The sequence below is a fragment of the Perca fluviatilis genome, chromosome 19 (assembly GCF_010015445.1).
Source record: "Perca fluviatilis chromosome 19, GENO_Pfluv_1.0, whole genome shotgun sequence".
In the NCBI taxonomy this organism is placed as follows: Eukaryota; Metazoa; Chordata; class Actinopteri; order Perciformes; family Percidae; genus Perca; species Perca fluviatilis.
Window position 1 is genome coordinate 18,555,477 of NC_053130.1, and position 15,392 is coordinate 18,570,868.

General features: G+C 40.9%; 1 protein-coding gene and 1 non-coding gene across 2 annotated transcripts; both read left to right on the top strand.

Moving 5' to 3' along the window:
• Positions 1 to 4,300: 4,300 nt before the first annotated feature.
• pprc1 (PPARG related coactivator 1) lies at positions 4,301 to 14,769 on the top strand. Its single transcript, XM_039784115.1, has 14 exons — positions 4,301 to 4,492; positions 6,714 to 6,809; positions 6,936 to 7,085; positions 7,258 to 7,338; positions 7,432 to 9,493; positions 10,034 to 10,087; positions 11,318 to 11,378; positions 11,632 to 11,699; positions 11,966 to 12,683; positions 12,794 to 12,997; positions 13,136 to 13,214; positions 13,309 to 13,430; positions 13,739 to 13,890; positions 14,297 to 14,769. Exons 1-14 carry the CDS (start codon positions 4,412 to 4,414, stop codon positions 14,395 to 14,397), a joined length of 4,029 nt encoding a protein of 1,342 aa, XP_039640049.1. The 5' UTR covers positions 4,301 to 4,411; the 3' UTR covers positions 14,398 to 14,769.
• LOC120548592 lies at positions 13,507 to 13,647 on the top strand. The gene has a single exon (XR_005637204.1). It is a non-coding gene; the product is annotated as a small nucleolar RNA SNORA50 (small nucleolar RNA).
• Positions 14,770 to 15,392: the final 623 nt, after the last annotated feature.

The following is a 15,392-nucleotide window of genomic DNA, read 5'->3' on the forward strand; positions in this document are numbered from 1 at the left end:
GTGGCAATTACAGGATAATGGTAAGTGCTTTTTTTTTTTTTATTTAACTTTTCATTCTCAAGAGGATGAATGTGTAATTTCTTCAAAGGTTACATGGTCTTTTTTAAGTAAGCAAGATAAAGTATTAGCATCTAATTGTGTGATTTCATGCAGCCTATACTGCCTATACTAATGCACTTTTTAACATCCCAAATTTGAGGATTTTTAACATCCTCAAATTCATATTATCATCATATAACCTGAACACAATATAGGGACGGATATACAGACAACAGCATTACACAAGTTATAAACCAATACTCCATGACTGTCATTGTGTAACCCAACAGCGTGAGCAAGAATATAATATGTTAACAAATGCTTCGGTTTCTTTTAGTGTTTAAACAAAGACACTATTAGAGGAGCCAACAACTGTTTCTCCCAAACGTATTATATTTCAATGTGTCTTAACTAATTAATTGAATGGGCCATTTTATGTTTTATTTTTCTTGTGGGGTTTTCTGCTGTGTTAAAGGGGGGACTTAGTGGTAAAGTAGACATCTTGCATGTGCGCTTTACTGTGTGGTTTGAGTCACCTTAGCTTGCTGTGAGTAGGTACTTTTGTTTGTTGTAAAACAGTTTTGATTTGGTTTGAATTGGTTCATGTGTAGTGGTTATTCATTCATAATTTTCCTACATATGTTGTGACATTAGGCGATCCTCTTTCTACGCATAACTCCACACCAACCTCCTGGATAGTGCAGTCTAGCCCGACATTGTTTATTTTATTTGCCTGTTTATTTATTTTGATTTATGTATTAAATGTCTGTACAATTTACTATATCTCTCATTTTTTATTATGGGCTGCATTTAGGCATTCTATTGAAACTCCCTTGCTGTCCCCTAGTTGAATGGAGACAAGTCTTTTATTTCATGCATTGTCAATATATCTATATGTTTGGTATAGCAGTCTCTGGCTACAGTTTATTCAGGGTTTTGTGTATTGAGTTATGACAAAGAACAACATAAGAGTCCTCCAGTCCTCCTGAAGAGCCCCCCCTTACTTTCTTGTTGAAGTCACTGGAAGTACAAGCAATTAAATGAAAACTGTGGGAGCAGTAATGCCAGACAGATGGAAAATAACCAAGAAACTTTATTTTAGGCACTGCCAATTAATCTTTTCTAAAAATTATAACTTTCTCCAAACTTCCTATAATTAACACAAGTTACTAGAATGTGTACTAAAACAAGGCAAGTAGATGTATAACAAACAGAATAGTTTCACACAGCCTGTGCATTGTAAAGTCAAGTTTTTTTCCAGCAATGGAGTTGGTATTATATTACGAAATAGTGTTTACACAATGCACAATAGTTTTCACTCAATGTACCATGACAAACAGGCAGTTGGGCTGCTCTTACAAAACAACCATAATAATCGCATGATGAATTTTACAATCATTTCATGCAAAATATTATATCTTTCAAACAATATTAAATGATGCATATAACCCACACCTATACCCTAAAGGGATATTATAGAATGTCTGCAGATAAGAGATTAATTGGACAGATTGTAATGTGATTTGACCACCAATACCTTCAACATTAGATGGTTTACTTCACATGACTGGAATTCACATTAGGGCTGCAAGTAGGCCTAACAATTATTTCCATAATCAATTAGCCTTCTCTATTACGTTGTTTAGTCAATGCCCATCACAAGAGTTCAAGATGACTCTGTAAAGGTGCAATATTTATTGTCAATTGCTGCAGTCCGAATTCAAAATAGTGGAGAGAGTCGTCTCCCCTGCCCCCTCCTCCCCAGACTCGAAGTTCCCGTTGGTTGCCAGGCTGAGACCGCAGCATCCAACAATGGTGCTAGACGCTTGTCTCACATAGCCAGACATTACTCCACAGCACAGCAGAATAGCTAACATTAGATGCTGGCTATACCGACAGTCATAAAAGCCTGTGCACACGTGGAGCTCTGTACCCAACTGACAGACACTTTTCTGCTTAGAATTACGGTAGGAACCGCTAAAAAAAAAACACAACCTCGCTGTCCTCTCCACCCGCCAGACAGAAACACTTTCTCGTCTTAGAATTACGGTGGAACCGCTAAAAATACTACCTTGCTGTCCTTTTCCACCCGACTGAAATACACACTTTATTGGCTTAGAATTACTGCAACAATCACTAAACACACTGCAAACTCACAGTCCTCTCTTCCCGATTTACAGCCCCCCTTTCTTGGCACAACGCTGAAGTTGGCTTCCGATTCACAGATTCTGATTCAGCAGGGAAACATAACTTACATTGCTGAGTGACTGATCCTCCGTTGTTTTTTTAACCTCTTACTGTATTGAAAGCGTGTTAGTCATTAAGGTAAATTGCTAATTATGTCTGAAACACACTTTTAGATTTGTGAAAGCTTTACTGTCTTTATGAGAACGCAATAAAGGGAGATTTCACAGTTTTTTCATATGTAGACCACATTAGACCAGGTACAGATCCAAAACCACTACACCTAGACTTGTCAAATCTGGACCAAATTATCCTAGAGAGGCTAAAAACACAGGTTCAGGTTTGTGAAAGCTTTATTCTATTTGTGAAAATGTAATCAATGTGGATTTCCCTGTTCTTTTTCATATGTAGACGACACTGGACCAGGTCCAGATCCAAAACCACTATACCTAGAGTTGTCAAATCTGGACTAAATTATCCCAGAAAGGCTAAATATTCCTAAAAACACAGTTTCAGATTTGTGAAAACTTTATTCTATTTGTGAAAATGCAATAAAGGGAGATTTCTCTGTTATTTTTCATATGTAGACAACATAAGACCAGGTCCAGATCCAAAACCGCTATAGGCCTACCTAGACTTGTCAAATCTGGACCAAATTATCCTAGAGAGGCTAAAGATTCTTAAAAACCTAATTCAGATTTTTGAATGCTTTATTCTATTTGTGAAAATGCAATAAAGGGGGATTTTGCAGTTGTTGTTTTTTTATATGTAGACCACATTGGACCAGGTCCAGATCCAAAACCACTATACCTAGACCTGTCAAATCTGGACTAAATTATCCCAGAGAGGCTAAAGATTCTTAAAAACACGGTTTCGGATTTGTGAAAGCTTTATTCTATTTGTGAAAATACAATAAAGGAAGATTTCACTATTTTTTTCATTTGTGGACCACATTAGACCAGGTCCAGAGCCAAAACCACTATACTTATCCCAAAGAGGCTAAAGATTCTTAAAAACACAGTCTCAGATTTGTGAAAGCTTTATTCTATTTGTGAAAATGCAATGAAGGAAGAATTCACAGTTTTTTTTTCACATGATGACAACTTTGAACAAAGTCCACATTGAAAACCACTATACCTAGATTTATCAAACCTGGACTAAATTATAAATAGTGGTTTTGGATCCAGACCTGGTCCAATTTGGTCTACATTATGAAAAGAAAAACAGGGACATCTCGGGGGTTACCCGAGGTTTGTTACGACTCTGGTCAGCAACTGTTAGAAACATGCCAAGTCTTTTTTTTAGGTTGGGTAGAATCTATCTCCGTTGATCCCGTTCGTTTATTTGCTGCTTTCATGGCTGTACTAACTTTACAGTTGTAGTGCGCTGGGTTTTTAACCCTAGACTGTATCAGTTTGTTTTTAACAGGTATATCCGGCAACCCAGCCTAGCTGTCAAACTGGGCAGTTTATACCAACATACAGGCCAAAACACAAACAGACATTCGGAAATTTCAAAAGGAGAAAATAGTGGCATTAGCTTTGTTGTCAGAAAAGATAGTATTTCAACTTAGCATTTTTCCTTAATATCTGATGACGCATTGGGGTCATTTTTGGATTTATTACAGTAAATATATTACATATTGCACCTTTAAATGTCTTGTTTTGTCAAACCAACAGTCCAAAATACTCAATTCATAAACAGAGAAAAGCAGCAACCCACCTAGAACAAGCAAATATTTGGCAATTTGATTTATCACAATTTCCCAAGTAAAGGTCCTGCAGTCAAAACCCGTCTTATCTAGCTAACATACCTGCATGTATTTACTGGATAGTTGGAATCATAGACTGTAATATACAGTCTATGGTTGGAATCCTGATGTTTCTGTCATTGTAACCAATGTGGCTAAAATATAAAACTGAATATTGTGGTATTGTGCCTACTGTGTCTTTTTGCAGCAGAGCTAAAACAGCGAGCCACCACAAGGCAGCAGCCGAGCCAATTTATAGATGTATTAAATAGAACTACAGAGAAACGTGGTCGCGTAACCCCTGACCCTCTGCGTCACTTTGCGTCATTTTACCGGGAATGTTGTACCACGTGTCTCGTGCCGGCGTGTTTGTTCCTCCAATGCGCGATTCATCACTTTTCATTCCGAAACGAGTCAGGCAGGGAGTGTACTTGCAAGATGGCGGCGCGGTGGGGAGCAGGCGAGGAGACTTTAACTACGTGCAATATGGAATTTTTTCCTATGGATACACTAGGCGAGGTAAATAATATGTTCTATACTTTATTTCTTATCATGTAATCCCACTGTTATAGTTTGTTGTATATGTTTAGAAGCATGGGCAGAGCGTGTTGTGTGTACGAGCTGTGCAATGCGCATGGAAAACTGACACGTGGATGCCACCGTAGTATCACTAGTACAACTTATTTTAAAAAGTTCTCATTGTTTTGTGGCGATAAGCGCTAGATAACTCTTTGGCATATTTATTTAGCACTACATAATGCTTCATTATAAATGTGCTGGTGTTTTTTTTTTAGCTGTACGTTATGTAAAGGCTATCTGGTGAGTCGTGTAGCTTGACCGGTCGGTTAGTGAAAGACACAGGTTTTCTCCCTTGTAATTTAAACAGTCGTCTAAACAAGGGAAGTGACAGTTGTGTATTTTTATTGGCAGTAGGCCTGGCATGTGCCCACTTGTATAATCAATATCAGAAATAAGCGTTTAAGCTCCATCAATGTGCAAAAGTAGGCTACTCTGTAATGCTGCTTAACTGATTCATACACACGTGGTAACAAACACTGCAAGATGCTAGTCAGCTAACGTTAGCTTACCATCACTGCAGTGTGTAACGTTTTGCATACTTATTTATTTGCTTGACAGTGGTTAAGGTGCTATAGGTTAATTATGCTATGTATTTTATAGGCTCCATGCCAGCACATTGCAGTAACGTTATGTGTGATCGACTCAGTGATGATGCTCACAATGATGAAGCTATTGTATTTAACGTTAGACAATGACTGCAGTCAGGACAGTTACACAGACATGAGTAATTATTCACAAACATACACTGTAACAGCGTACCACGTTTTTATTTTATTGTGTATATCCACATGTGCTTAAGTCGTGGTGAATCACATGTTGGCTTCCTTCACACATGCGCAGCAGGCAAAATCAATGTATTCTCTACACAAACCCGTCCATAGTTTATAAATGACTACCAAGCGGTTTTTTTTAACGTTTGGTGTAAACTTGTATTTAAATGTAGCCTATCAGTTGGCAATTCTTCAAATAGAAAAGAGCAGAGATGAGGGCGCTGGTCGTGTTTGTTGTAGTGCAACACGTGGGCTAGGTGGCACCCTTAGTTTGGACGGGGTGAGGCGAGGATCAAATATGTCTGCGCACTGTAGAAAGCAACACGTGGGTCACTGTTGGACTCCTGCGTTTTTAGCTGAAACTACATAATGTTATCATGTGGTTGCTCATATAGGTTGGCCCGTGTGCTGGAATTATTGTAGTTATGCATATAATTTAAATCTGAAGAGTTACTAAGTGAGTCAACATGTTATCGCACAACAATTCTTACTATACTAATTTCATATGAATTTTGTAAACTTATTTAAATGGAACTATACTTCACACTTAACAATGTTATCTTCTTTGGACAGATTACTTGTTATGGTATTTAACTTTATTTATGTTCAAGTTATATGTTAAAGTTATAACTTGATAATGGTGTAAATCGGAGTCCGGCATGTCCAATCTGTACTCGCTCCAATGTTATTGTATATTTGATATTGTAGGAAAATGCCTTTTGGTATTTTGTTTTTCTCTTTTTCAAGCTGGAGCTAAAATGATGTACAGTTTTAAATGCCTAGCTTGGGTTTACCCCCAGTGCCTTCAACCACCAAATAAACTAGCTAGATTGACTATTTCACCATCCAACTTTGTACACTTTGTTTTAAGGTCTTTTGATTTGTTTAAAACAGTCAACTCTGACTCAACAGATTACATTATACACCACTGGGTTTGTTTAATTTCAGTCCAGTTGTAATGGGAATACAGCCCAGTGGGCCATATATGATACTACAAGGATGTTTACCCTCTGGATCAAATCTCTCTACACACACACACACACTCACACAAACTCAAACCTTTAAAAAAAAGCCATTAGTTTTTTATAAAATAATATTGCTGCCATTACTTGATAACATGTCATGCTTCTAAATGTTGCTTAATATAGAATTAAATGAACTGTTTTAAATGATAGGGACGAAAGTGGTTTTATTTAGTCGTTGTCTTTAGATTTTGGCTTACTAAGGGATTAACCATGTTTTCAGTAACAACTCTTTGTTTTCACTTTGTACTGTGGTACTTAAATGTTAGCCACACTGTACTTGTGCATGGCCGGTTGTACTTGTTTTGAGCGAATCATGTTTTCATTGTTTTTCCAAATAAATCTGAAGTGTTTTTTTCCCCACTGTAGACTGATGGGCTGCACTCTGCAGAAACTCTGGAGGCCCTTCAAAGCTGCTTAGACCCCTCCATTCTTTCTATCTTTGAGGACACACCAACAATAGAGGCAAGACAAATGTCACATGGTTAAATTTAAGTATTACAGTAGCATAAGAGAGATCTATGATGTGTAAGCATTGTACAGTTGTTTGTTTATACTCCCCGTTGACCTACTTTCCATGTGTTTATTTAGACTAAGGGTCTAGATGAGGAGAGTGAAGCCACGCTGCTAACTGCCCTGACGGAGATCCTTGACAATGTGGATGATGCGACCCTCTCCCCATTTGACACACTGCCCGACTCAGACCTGCTGTCAGGTCAGAAGGGCAGGGAACGCTCTCCGGTTAGTGCCCAGCTGTCATGCATAACTGTGTCTCACACATTCTTGCTTGAGTGAAAGGGGTTGGAAGAACAACCTGTGTCATTCTAAAATGTTTATTTATGTTAAAGTCTACAAATATAAAAACAAAAATAAGTCTTAGTCATTATGCTTCTGTTCATCTTTCACTCTCTAGCTCAGGAGATTGCTGTGTCTGTCCCGTTCCCCTCCAGAGAAAGACTCACTATGTAGTGCAAGAGCCTTATCAACGGGAAAGGTAGTTTTTTTTCACTCATAAGCAGTATATATAAAATTGTACAGCAGGTTTTTCTGAATTATTTTATATATTTGTCTCCCTCTCTGTACTCAGAGCCTCCCCAGGATACTGGCAGACTCTCTCCAGAGAAGTGATGGGGAGGAAGAGGAAGATGGCTCCCTCACTCTGAGCCCAGTGAGTCAGGATTCCAATCCTTGCAGTGACCTGCTACACTGGGAAGGTCTGACCCTCCCGCTTCCTGTCACCTTTGAGCAGGAGGTTGAAGATGGTGTTTCCATTAGCCTGGGGGATTTGGTCAGGCATATGCACCCGTACTGTATGTCCATTTGTATGGAGAACGATGAAGGTGAACAGATGTTGCCTGAAGGAGGCATCTTACTTGAAGTTGTGGACCAGGGTGAAAATGGAGAACCCATCCTGGCCATCCCAGACATGGATCTCCCGGTCACTCTTCCCCTTCAAGAGCAAGCTTCAGAAAATGAGCAGGAAGTTTTTGACGAAGCAGAAGAAGTGGCCTCTGACAGTTCAGAGCATATAGTCGTTGACGATGAAGACGAAGCTCCAGTGAAAGTTGCAGCCCCTGTGACACCATGTTCAGATGTAAAATATGACATCATCATTAAAAGACAGAAGGAAGAGATAAAAGAGAAAAGCCCCTCTCGGAGAAAAAAGAAAAAGAAATGCAAGGAACAGTGCAAACCTGAACCTGTGAATGGAAGGGTCCTAAGGAGTGGCACATTAAGAAAAACTACGCAAGAATCGCTCCAAAAACCTGAAAAAAGGTCAGTCAAAGAAAAGAAACACAAACTCCCAAAGGTTACTCTTCTAACTACTCCAGCTTCTTCATCTGTAAAACCTAAGAAACTAAACCGATGCCAAACTGAAAAACGAACAGAAATCACCGCTACAACACTATTGCCTGAAAGGAATGTGCAAGTTGCCACATCTGTGTCACCTAGGCAGGAAACAGTGCTGTTAAATACTAGCCCTGAGAAGAGTGAGTCTACAAGTTTACCCACAACATTGAGCTCCAAACAGCCTGATGAAATGCCTAAACAGTCTGCTCTGGCTCCTGAGAAGCTGGAAGACTCATCAGCAGCTCCCTCTGCTGTCCTGCCCCCGGTGTCTGCAGAGAGCCCTGCAGCTGTTTCTAGTCCTGCAACACCCCAGACACCACCTGTTAGTGAGGCCCTCCCTCATGTGGCCCCTGCAGTATCAGAGCCAAAGCCCAAATCACTCAGCCTTGCGGAGTACCGGCGGCTCCGACAGCAGAAAAAGCCAGCTCCAGTAGAAAAGCAAGACGACAACAGCACCAAGTGGCCTAGCCTTCCAGAGCTTCCTAAAGAGCTTCTGCCCATTCCCTGCCTGCCTGACCCCAGCCCTAAGGATCTTCGACGCACCAATCCCCAGGCAGAAGTGGAGGAGGTCAGACCTGCCTGGCAGCCAAGGGGACCGTGTGCACCACCCACCCCTGAAGCGCTTTTGATGCCACCGGCCTACATGGTTGCCTCATCCAGCAAGATTTCCGCCGTTACCCCTGTTCCTAAACAGCAAACACCTGAACCTTCCAAACCTTCTCTGCCCCAAAAGCCTGCCCCTAATTCAGTGAAGAATGTACCCACACATCAACACACCACTGCTCAACCTGCAGTACCATGTGTGCCTCAGAGCTCTGGGTCTCCAACTTCTTTAATAGCTGCCGCTCAGTTTGTGTCGTCAGCAAATGGGAAATGTTCTCCTGCACATTCAAAAGGAAAGAGTGGAGTCGATGAAAGGCCCCAATCTCAGCCTGCATTTCCTAAGTTAATAGAGCTTACTAAAACCGGTCCTAAATCCACTACATTCAAACCCACCACTGAAACTGTGTCTGCGCCCAGTGCTCCCCAGAGGACCATTGTTGTTTCCCAGAAGGTGCCTGAGGTTACTGCTTCAATGTCATTAAATAACTCCAACGCACCTGATGGCAAGTTCTTCAAACCCACAGCCAATGGTACCCAGCTCTGTTCTTCTCCAGCTATCCATCCCTCAGACTCCCAGAGTCTGAAGGTTGAACCTGTTGTACTTGAAACTAAAAAGAAACCCACTACAGCAGTGAAACTCCAAAGGGCAAAGAGCCCCACACAGGAGCTGATTGAGGCCTTCACCAGTGAGATAGGTGAGCTTAAAGTTGGTTGCATATTTTGATTGCTATTTTTAGTTGTGTTGATGAAATGCTGACTATAAGGACCATTTTATCTCCACATTTTCCTTTTTGATTGAAGGCATGTTATGTTTTCTTGTGAACAATAGCACATTTAAATGATTAAGTGACATATTAGCAGCTAGTATTTATCCTTAAAGTCCTTGTGAGAAAATTGCCTTGTCAGTGTCTTATCTCTGCTGCTCTTCAACTCTAGCCTGTACTTAATCTGCTCCAGTGATTGGCTGATGTGAAGGAAGACTGTATGAGAAATGATTTAGGAAAGGCGGTCTGCTGCGATTGCAGCAAAATAATATGCAGTGTCACTGTAAAAATCTAAATACTTGCACCTCTCTGTAGTTTCAACACTGTTTTCTATTATCATCCTACACCTGCCTGTCACCACTTTAGCCTGTTTGCCTGATCTGTCTTGTCTATTATAAAAGTATAATTATGTTATGTGTTTTGTATTATACGACAATACCTAATGATATCTTTTTTTTTTTGTGTGTGTAGGTATTCAAGCTGCTGATCTGACCAGCTTGCTGGAGCAGTTTGAGGAAACCCAAGGTAATCAATAATGTAAATGCACTGTTTTTATATAGCGCTTTTCTAGTCTTAACGACTAAAAGCGCTTTTACATAGTACAGGAACCATTCACACACATTTATACACTGTGGCCTAGGCTGCTGTACAAGGTGCCACCAGCTCATCAGATAAACATTCACACACATTTACACTCCAATGCGTAGCATAAGGGACAACTCAGGGTTCAGTGTCTTTCCCAAGGACACTTCGACATGGGACTGCAGGGCCAGGGATCGAACTCCCAACCTTCCAATTGGCAGGCGACCTCTCTACCACAGCTGCCCCTGATGTCCGATTTTTACTGTATCCATTCTGTCTTAAAATATTTTTTATGTTTGACCATGTTACACACCAGTATGTATTTATTTATTTATTTATTTTACACCTCATTTCTGTCATAGTGGTTGCTGTACTGGCCACTAGCTTGGTGTGTCACATAGTTTAGAACCCAGCTAAATGTAGTCAGAGTATCAGTTTTCCTGGTTTCATAATGGTGGGAACAGCCATACAACATTGCAGCACTATCTTTGGTTGGAGGGTAGTGGGACTTTGACTAAAAGACTTCAAGTGATAGAAAGATGACAGAGCATTTACGAGAGCCACCTGAGTTCGTAGTCCACAAAGGTGACCTACGGAACAAAGCTATTATCGGGCTGTTCATATTAGCTTGAAGCTTATCTGATCCTCCTAGAGAAGTGTTAACATTCAAAGATTGTGTGGGACTTCTGATGGTTCAAAATGGCAGGATTTTTTTCCCCCACTGAAACATTCCCCTTTTTAAGAGATGGCGCTGCAGGGGGGGCAGAGAAGCCGCTTTGTGCTCTTGTCTGCTCAGCTGCTGAAATTCTGCGCTGTCCGCAAATCCTTTTAACTCTCGCCCTGCTGTCTTTGTTTGGGCGGATGTACAAGCCCAAGCTCTACCAAGTAGCTGGCCTCTGTATGTTCCATTACTCATGTCAGTGGGCTTATTATTGAACCATCATACTGTGTACTATGGCTAATGTAACTGCTGACTTTTCTGTAAATTCCCATGGAAAAATAGTATTACAAGAGCAAAACATGTTACACTGCATTTACACCTGGTATGATGCAGGTTGTACAGTTCATCTGGACGGTCAAGCAGAATTTTTATCTGCACTTTCTTTGTGTGTCTGTTTATTTGGTTATTCCTTGTGCTGATGCACTAATTTACCTTGTTCCTTCTCTCTTCAGCCAAAGGGGAGCAATGTGTGCCGGAGGTCTCTGGTAGAGCAGCAGCTGTAGGAAACTCAAGGTGAGTTACCCTACAGCCTTAAGCTGCTCTGTGTGAGTGACGGAGTCACGGTTTCTCTGAATGAAACTGGTTTTCTGTGTGTAGAGATGACACACTCCCACCTTTTGCCAAGACCTACCGCAAACCCTGCTTTTGTCCGGCCACAGTGATTGCCTTCTCATCACAAGCAACCTGCTTTACGGGTTTTTTTTTTGTCTAGACTTTACTGCACTTTACCAGTGGTATGCTAATAGACTCTGTGCTCCATTTACAGTGTTGAGTTGGCTCCAGAGAAAACCATTGTTGAGCGTGTGAGAGCTAATGACCTCTCAAGTACTGCAGGTAATTCAGCATTTTGACTTTGGCTTCAACATGAGTCCATGAAGTTAAATCATCAAAATAACAAAGAAAAGTGTAAAGTAAATGTGCAAATTAGAATTCCATTCTATTCCTTTCTTGTATGGCTTCTGTGCTTCCAGCAAGTCATTAGATATAATTATCTGAAACACTACATCATGATCAGAGATTTGCTAGCTCGTAATACAGATGACAAACTGCTCTTAAATGTTGGGTTTAATTGTAGTGCCCTGCCTTTCTCTCTGCCTCAGCTTTGACTCCTCCAGCTACTCCTCCCCACCAGATGTGGAAACCCTTGGCCCCTGTGGCGCTGCTGGGAAAGAGCAAGGTCGCTGAGGCCTCAAAGTCGAGCCCCTCCAAGGTTATCCAGATAGAAGCCCGGCCTCTGCCCTCAGTCAGATCCCGCAGCAAACCCACTCCTGCTGCTGCCACTGTAGCCCCCGAGCTGGCCTGCATGGACCATGACTATTGCCTCCCCAACAAAGGCACTTCCACTGGAGAGCCAGGCAAGCGTTGGAATGTCAAACGGCCCTCTTTTATCACTATTAAACCTATCAAGCAACCCAGTACAACCACTACACAAACACCCTCAGCTGCTTTGCCATCATCTGCCCAATCTACCACAAACCCTGCGGTTACAACCAAAACACAAGAGTTTCCACTGACAGAGCCCCTGGATCACAGGACTGATAAAATTGAGAGAAGCTCTGTCCTGGAGACTCCTGATGCTTCGCCTGCTCGGCAGGAGACTGATGCTACTGTTGAAGAAGGAAGCCCCAGGAGAGAGCATTTTGGGAGGTCCTACCGCCGGCATGCTGCTTCTCGCACACCCAGCCCCAGATCTAGTCCCAAAGAGAGGACTGGAGGCCGGTGTAGGAAAAGAAGATCCCATCGTTCTCCCAGCCCTATTTCCAGCGGTTCAGAGTCAGACTCCCATTCCTCTAGATCAAACACACCAGCTAAGAAAAGGTTAGACCCACAGTATACAGGATATTTTAGGTGGATGCAGCATCTCAATTACAATTTTGGGGGTATGTTTTCCCTTGTTCATGACTGGCATTCCATCCTATTTCCTCTAGGTATCGCCTCCGTCATTCTGAGAGTAGTTCCAGCTCCTCATCACGTTCCTCCTCTCGGTCCTCTACCTCGGCGTCCTGCTCCCCTCACAGGAGGTGGAGGTACTCGTATTCATCCTCTCGTTCTGGCTCTTGGAGTGCGTCCAGGTCGCGGTCTCGATCCCCTCAGAGACGAGCACAGTGTAGTAGAAGCAGAAGATTGTACAGGTGCGGTACATGAATCATGCTAATCTGGGTGATGGTCATTGTATTGATTTTTATAGCTGTTTCACTTGTGCATTGCAAATACTTTGCCAAGCGGTTAAAAAAAAAAAATGACTAAAGGCATTATCTTGTCATCCTCAGTCCCTCATCTATGTCCAGTTATGGTCACACTGCAACGACAAATGTGGAGGAGGTGAGGAGACGCAAGGAGAAAGCCATTGTAAGTTATTTTAATCTGAGTACACCAGTCTCTAAGCAAAGTGGTTAAAATAATGTAACTATGAATCATCTGATCGACTACTTTCTTCTCTCAGGAGGATCGCCGGGTTGTTTACGTTGGTCGAATTCGGGGAACGATGACTCAAAAAGAACTTAAAGAGCGCTTCTCTTTATTTGGCGAGATTGAAGAATGCACCCTGCACTTTAGAGACCATGGGTAATTACATAGACAGCTTTTGTAATTATGAATAACTTTAGTTTTGACATTCTAATAAAGCTATAATATGAGCGAAGTGCACTGTCTTTGAACCTTGTTGGTCTTGTTTGTGACCTTTTTAGGCCAAGCTACAGTGCTAAAGCGAATTCAGACTTGTTCATAACTGGAGCCTCCTGGCAACAACCCCAGGTTGCTCTTTTAAAAGCAAGTCACAGCTCAAAACTCTGTACAAGACCTGTTATAACCTTCACTACACTTCTAACAAATGGAAAATGAATACATGCTGATGGTTTGGTAATCTGTCACAGGGACAACTATGGGTTTGTGACTTACTACGACACCAAGAATGCTTTCACCGCCATCGAGAATGGAGGCAAGCTGCGCAAGCCTGACGAACTGCCATTTGATCTCTGTTTTGGTGGAAGGAGGCAGTTCTGCAAGACCAACTATGCTGACCTGGGTACGCATAAATCAACAGATGCATATTTCCTCTAGCCCTTACCATAAGTCCAGCGAGTCGTACTTTGTAAACTACAGCCAATAACTATGTGGAGGAAGAATCATACTCTCCTTTAATGTACTTTTTGCATGTTCAAAAGGAAAAATTACCCGATTTTCTATCATCAAAAGTATACTTTGATTTAAATACTTACACTGTCACTATATCCTGGCAGTACTACATGGCAGCGCTGATCAAATATGATTCTAGATTGTTACTGCATTGCCTATTTCTCGCCTCAAATGTTTTCAGAAACATATTTTGTAAAAAATGTTGCTAAAAAAACATTTAGTATAAAAATGATAGTGTTCTGCTGCCATTTTTATTTCAAGGCAATGCTGACTTCTTCTGCCTTTTATCTTTTCAGATTCGAATAGAGAGTACGAACCATTGCCTGCGAAAAGCAAATTTCATGCACTAGACTTCGACACTTTATTGAAGCAGGCCCAGCAGAATCAGAAGAGGTAACAGGAGGCCTGCAGCAGGAAGCAGTTGACACTTACCTCAGAGCCAACCGCTGGCTCCTCACATGCAACACTGTCTATACTTTTTAGTTGTTGCATTATTTCTTTTGTTTGTTTTTATTTTATTTCTGCAAGCTAACACCTTCTATTGAAGTGAAGATTTGTAATGAAAGTAGTAAAAGAAAAAAAAATGGAATAAATAAAATTAAATTTTTTTTTAAAGTTTATTTAAATGTATAATCAAATTTGAATTGTATGGAGAGAATCATTTTTAAAGGAGGAAATGTACGTGGAATGGATCTCCCCAATTACTGGGAGAGGTTGTAATACATTAATGTACTACAAACCTAAATAAAAACAGAACCTCAAATGTGTAGTTTGTTTTTCATTTCAACTTTCATATCTGCATTGCTTTTGTCATTTAGTTGCATCTAACATAATTAAAAACATAAATGGAATATATTTGTCAGAGAGGTGATAGGCCTTTTTCACATAAAACATTTTGACATGTCCAAGGAAAAGTATAGGTGTAAATAAGTAATGGCTGAATTCTATTTTGCTGCTTGTTTCTGGGTATTTGTAGACATGTTTCACAGCACATGTATTGACTGCAGAAAAAGCACAGGTGAAACTAACTTGGCTCAGTTCTTTAAGTGTCTCAGTGAGCCAACATGCAAAATACCATGGCCCTTGAACTGCACTTATTTATTTTATTAATTACCTCTGAGCTTTTTGATTTATGACATAAAATATCTGAAAGGGGTCTGGCCTACTGGGACATTCCCAAATAAAACACCCACCTTTTAAACTTTTTTTTTTTAACAACTAGGCTTTTCGAGTAAACATTTCTGCTGTGAAAAAGGCACATGAAGGATAAAGGGCCTGTCATAGAGCATGCACAGCATTGATTTCATTAACCAATGCACATTGCACTTCCTTTGTGGGGTTCCTTGCTGTATGACAAATTCTGGATAATTATGCCAAAATATAATTGTATAT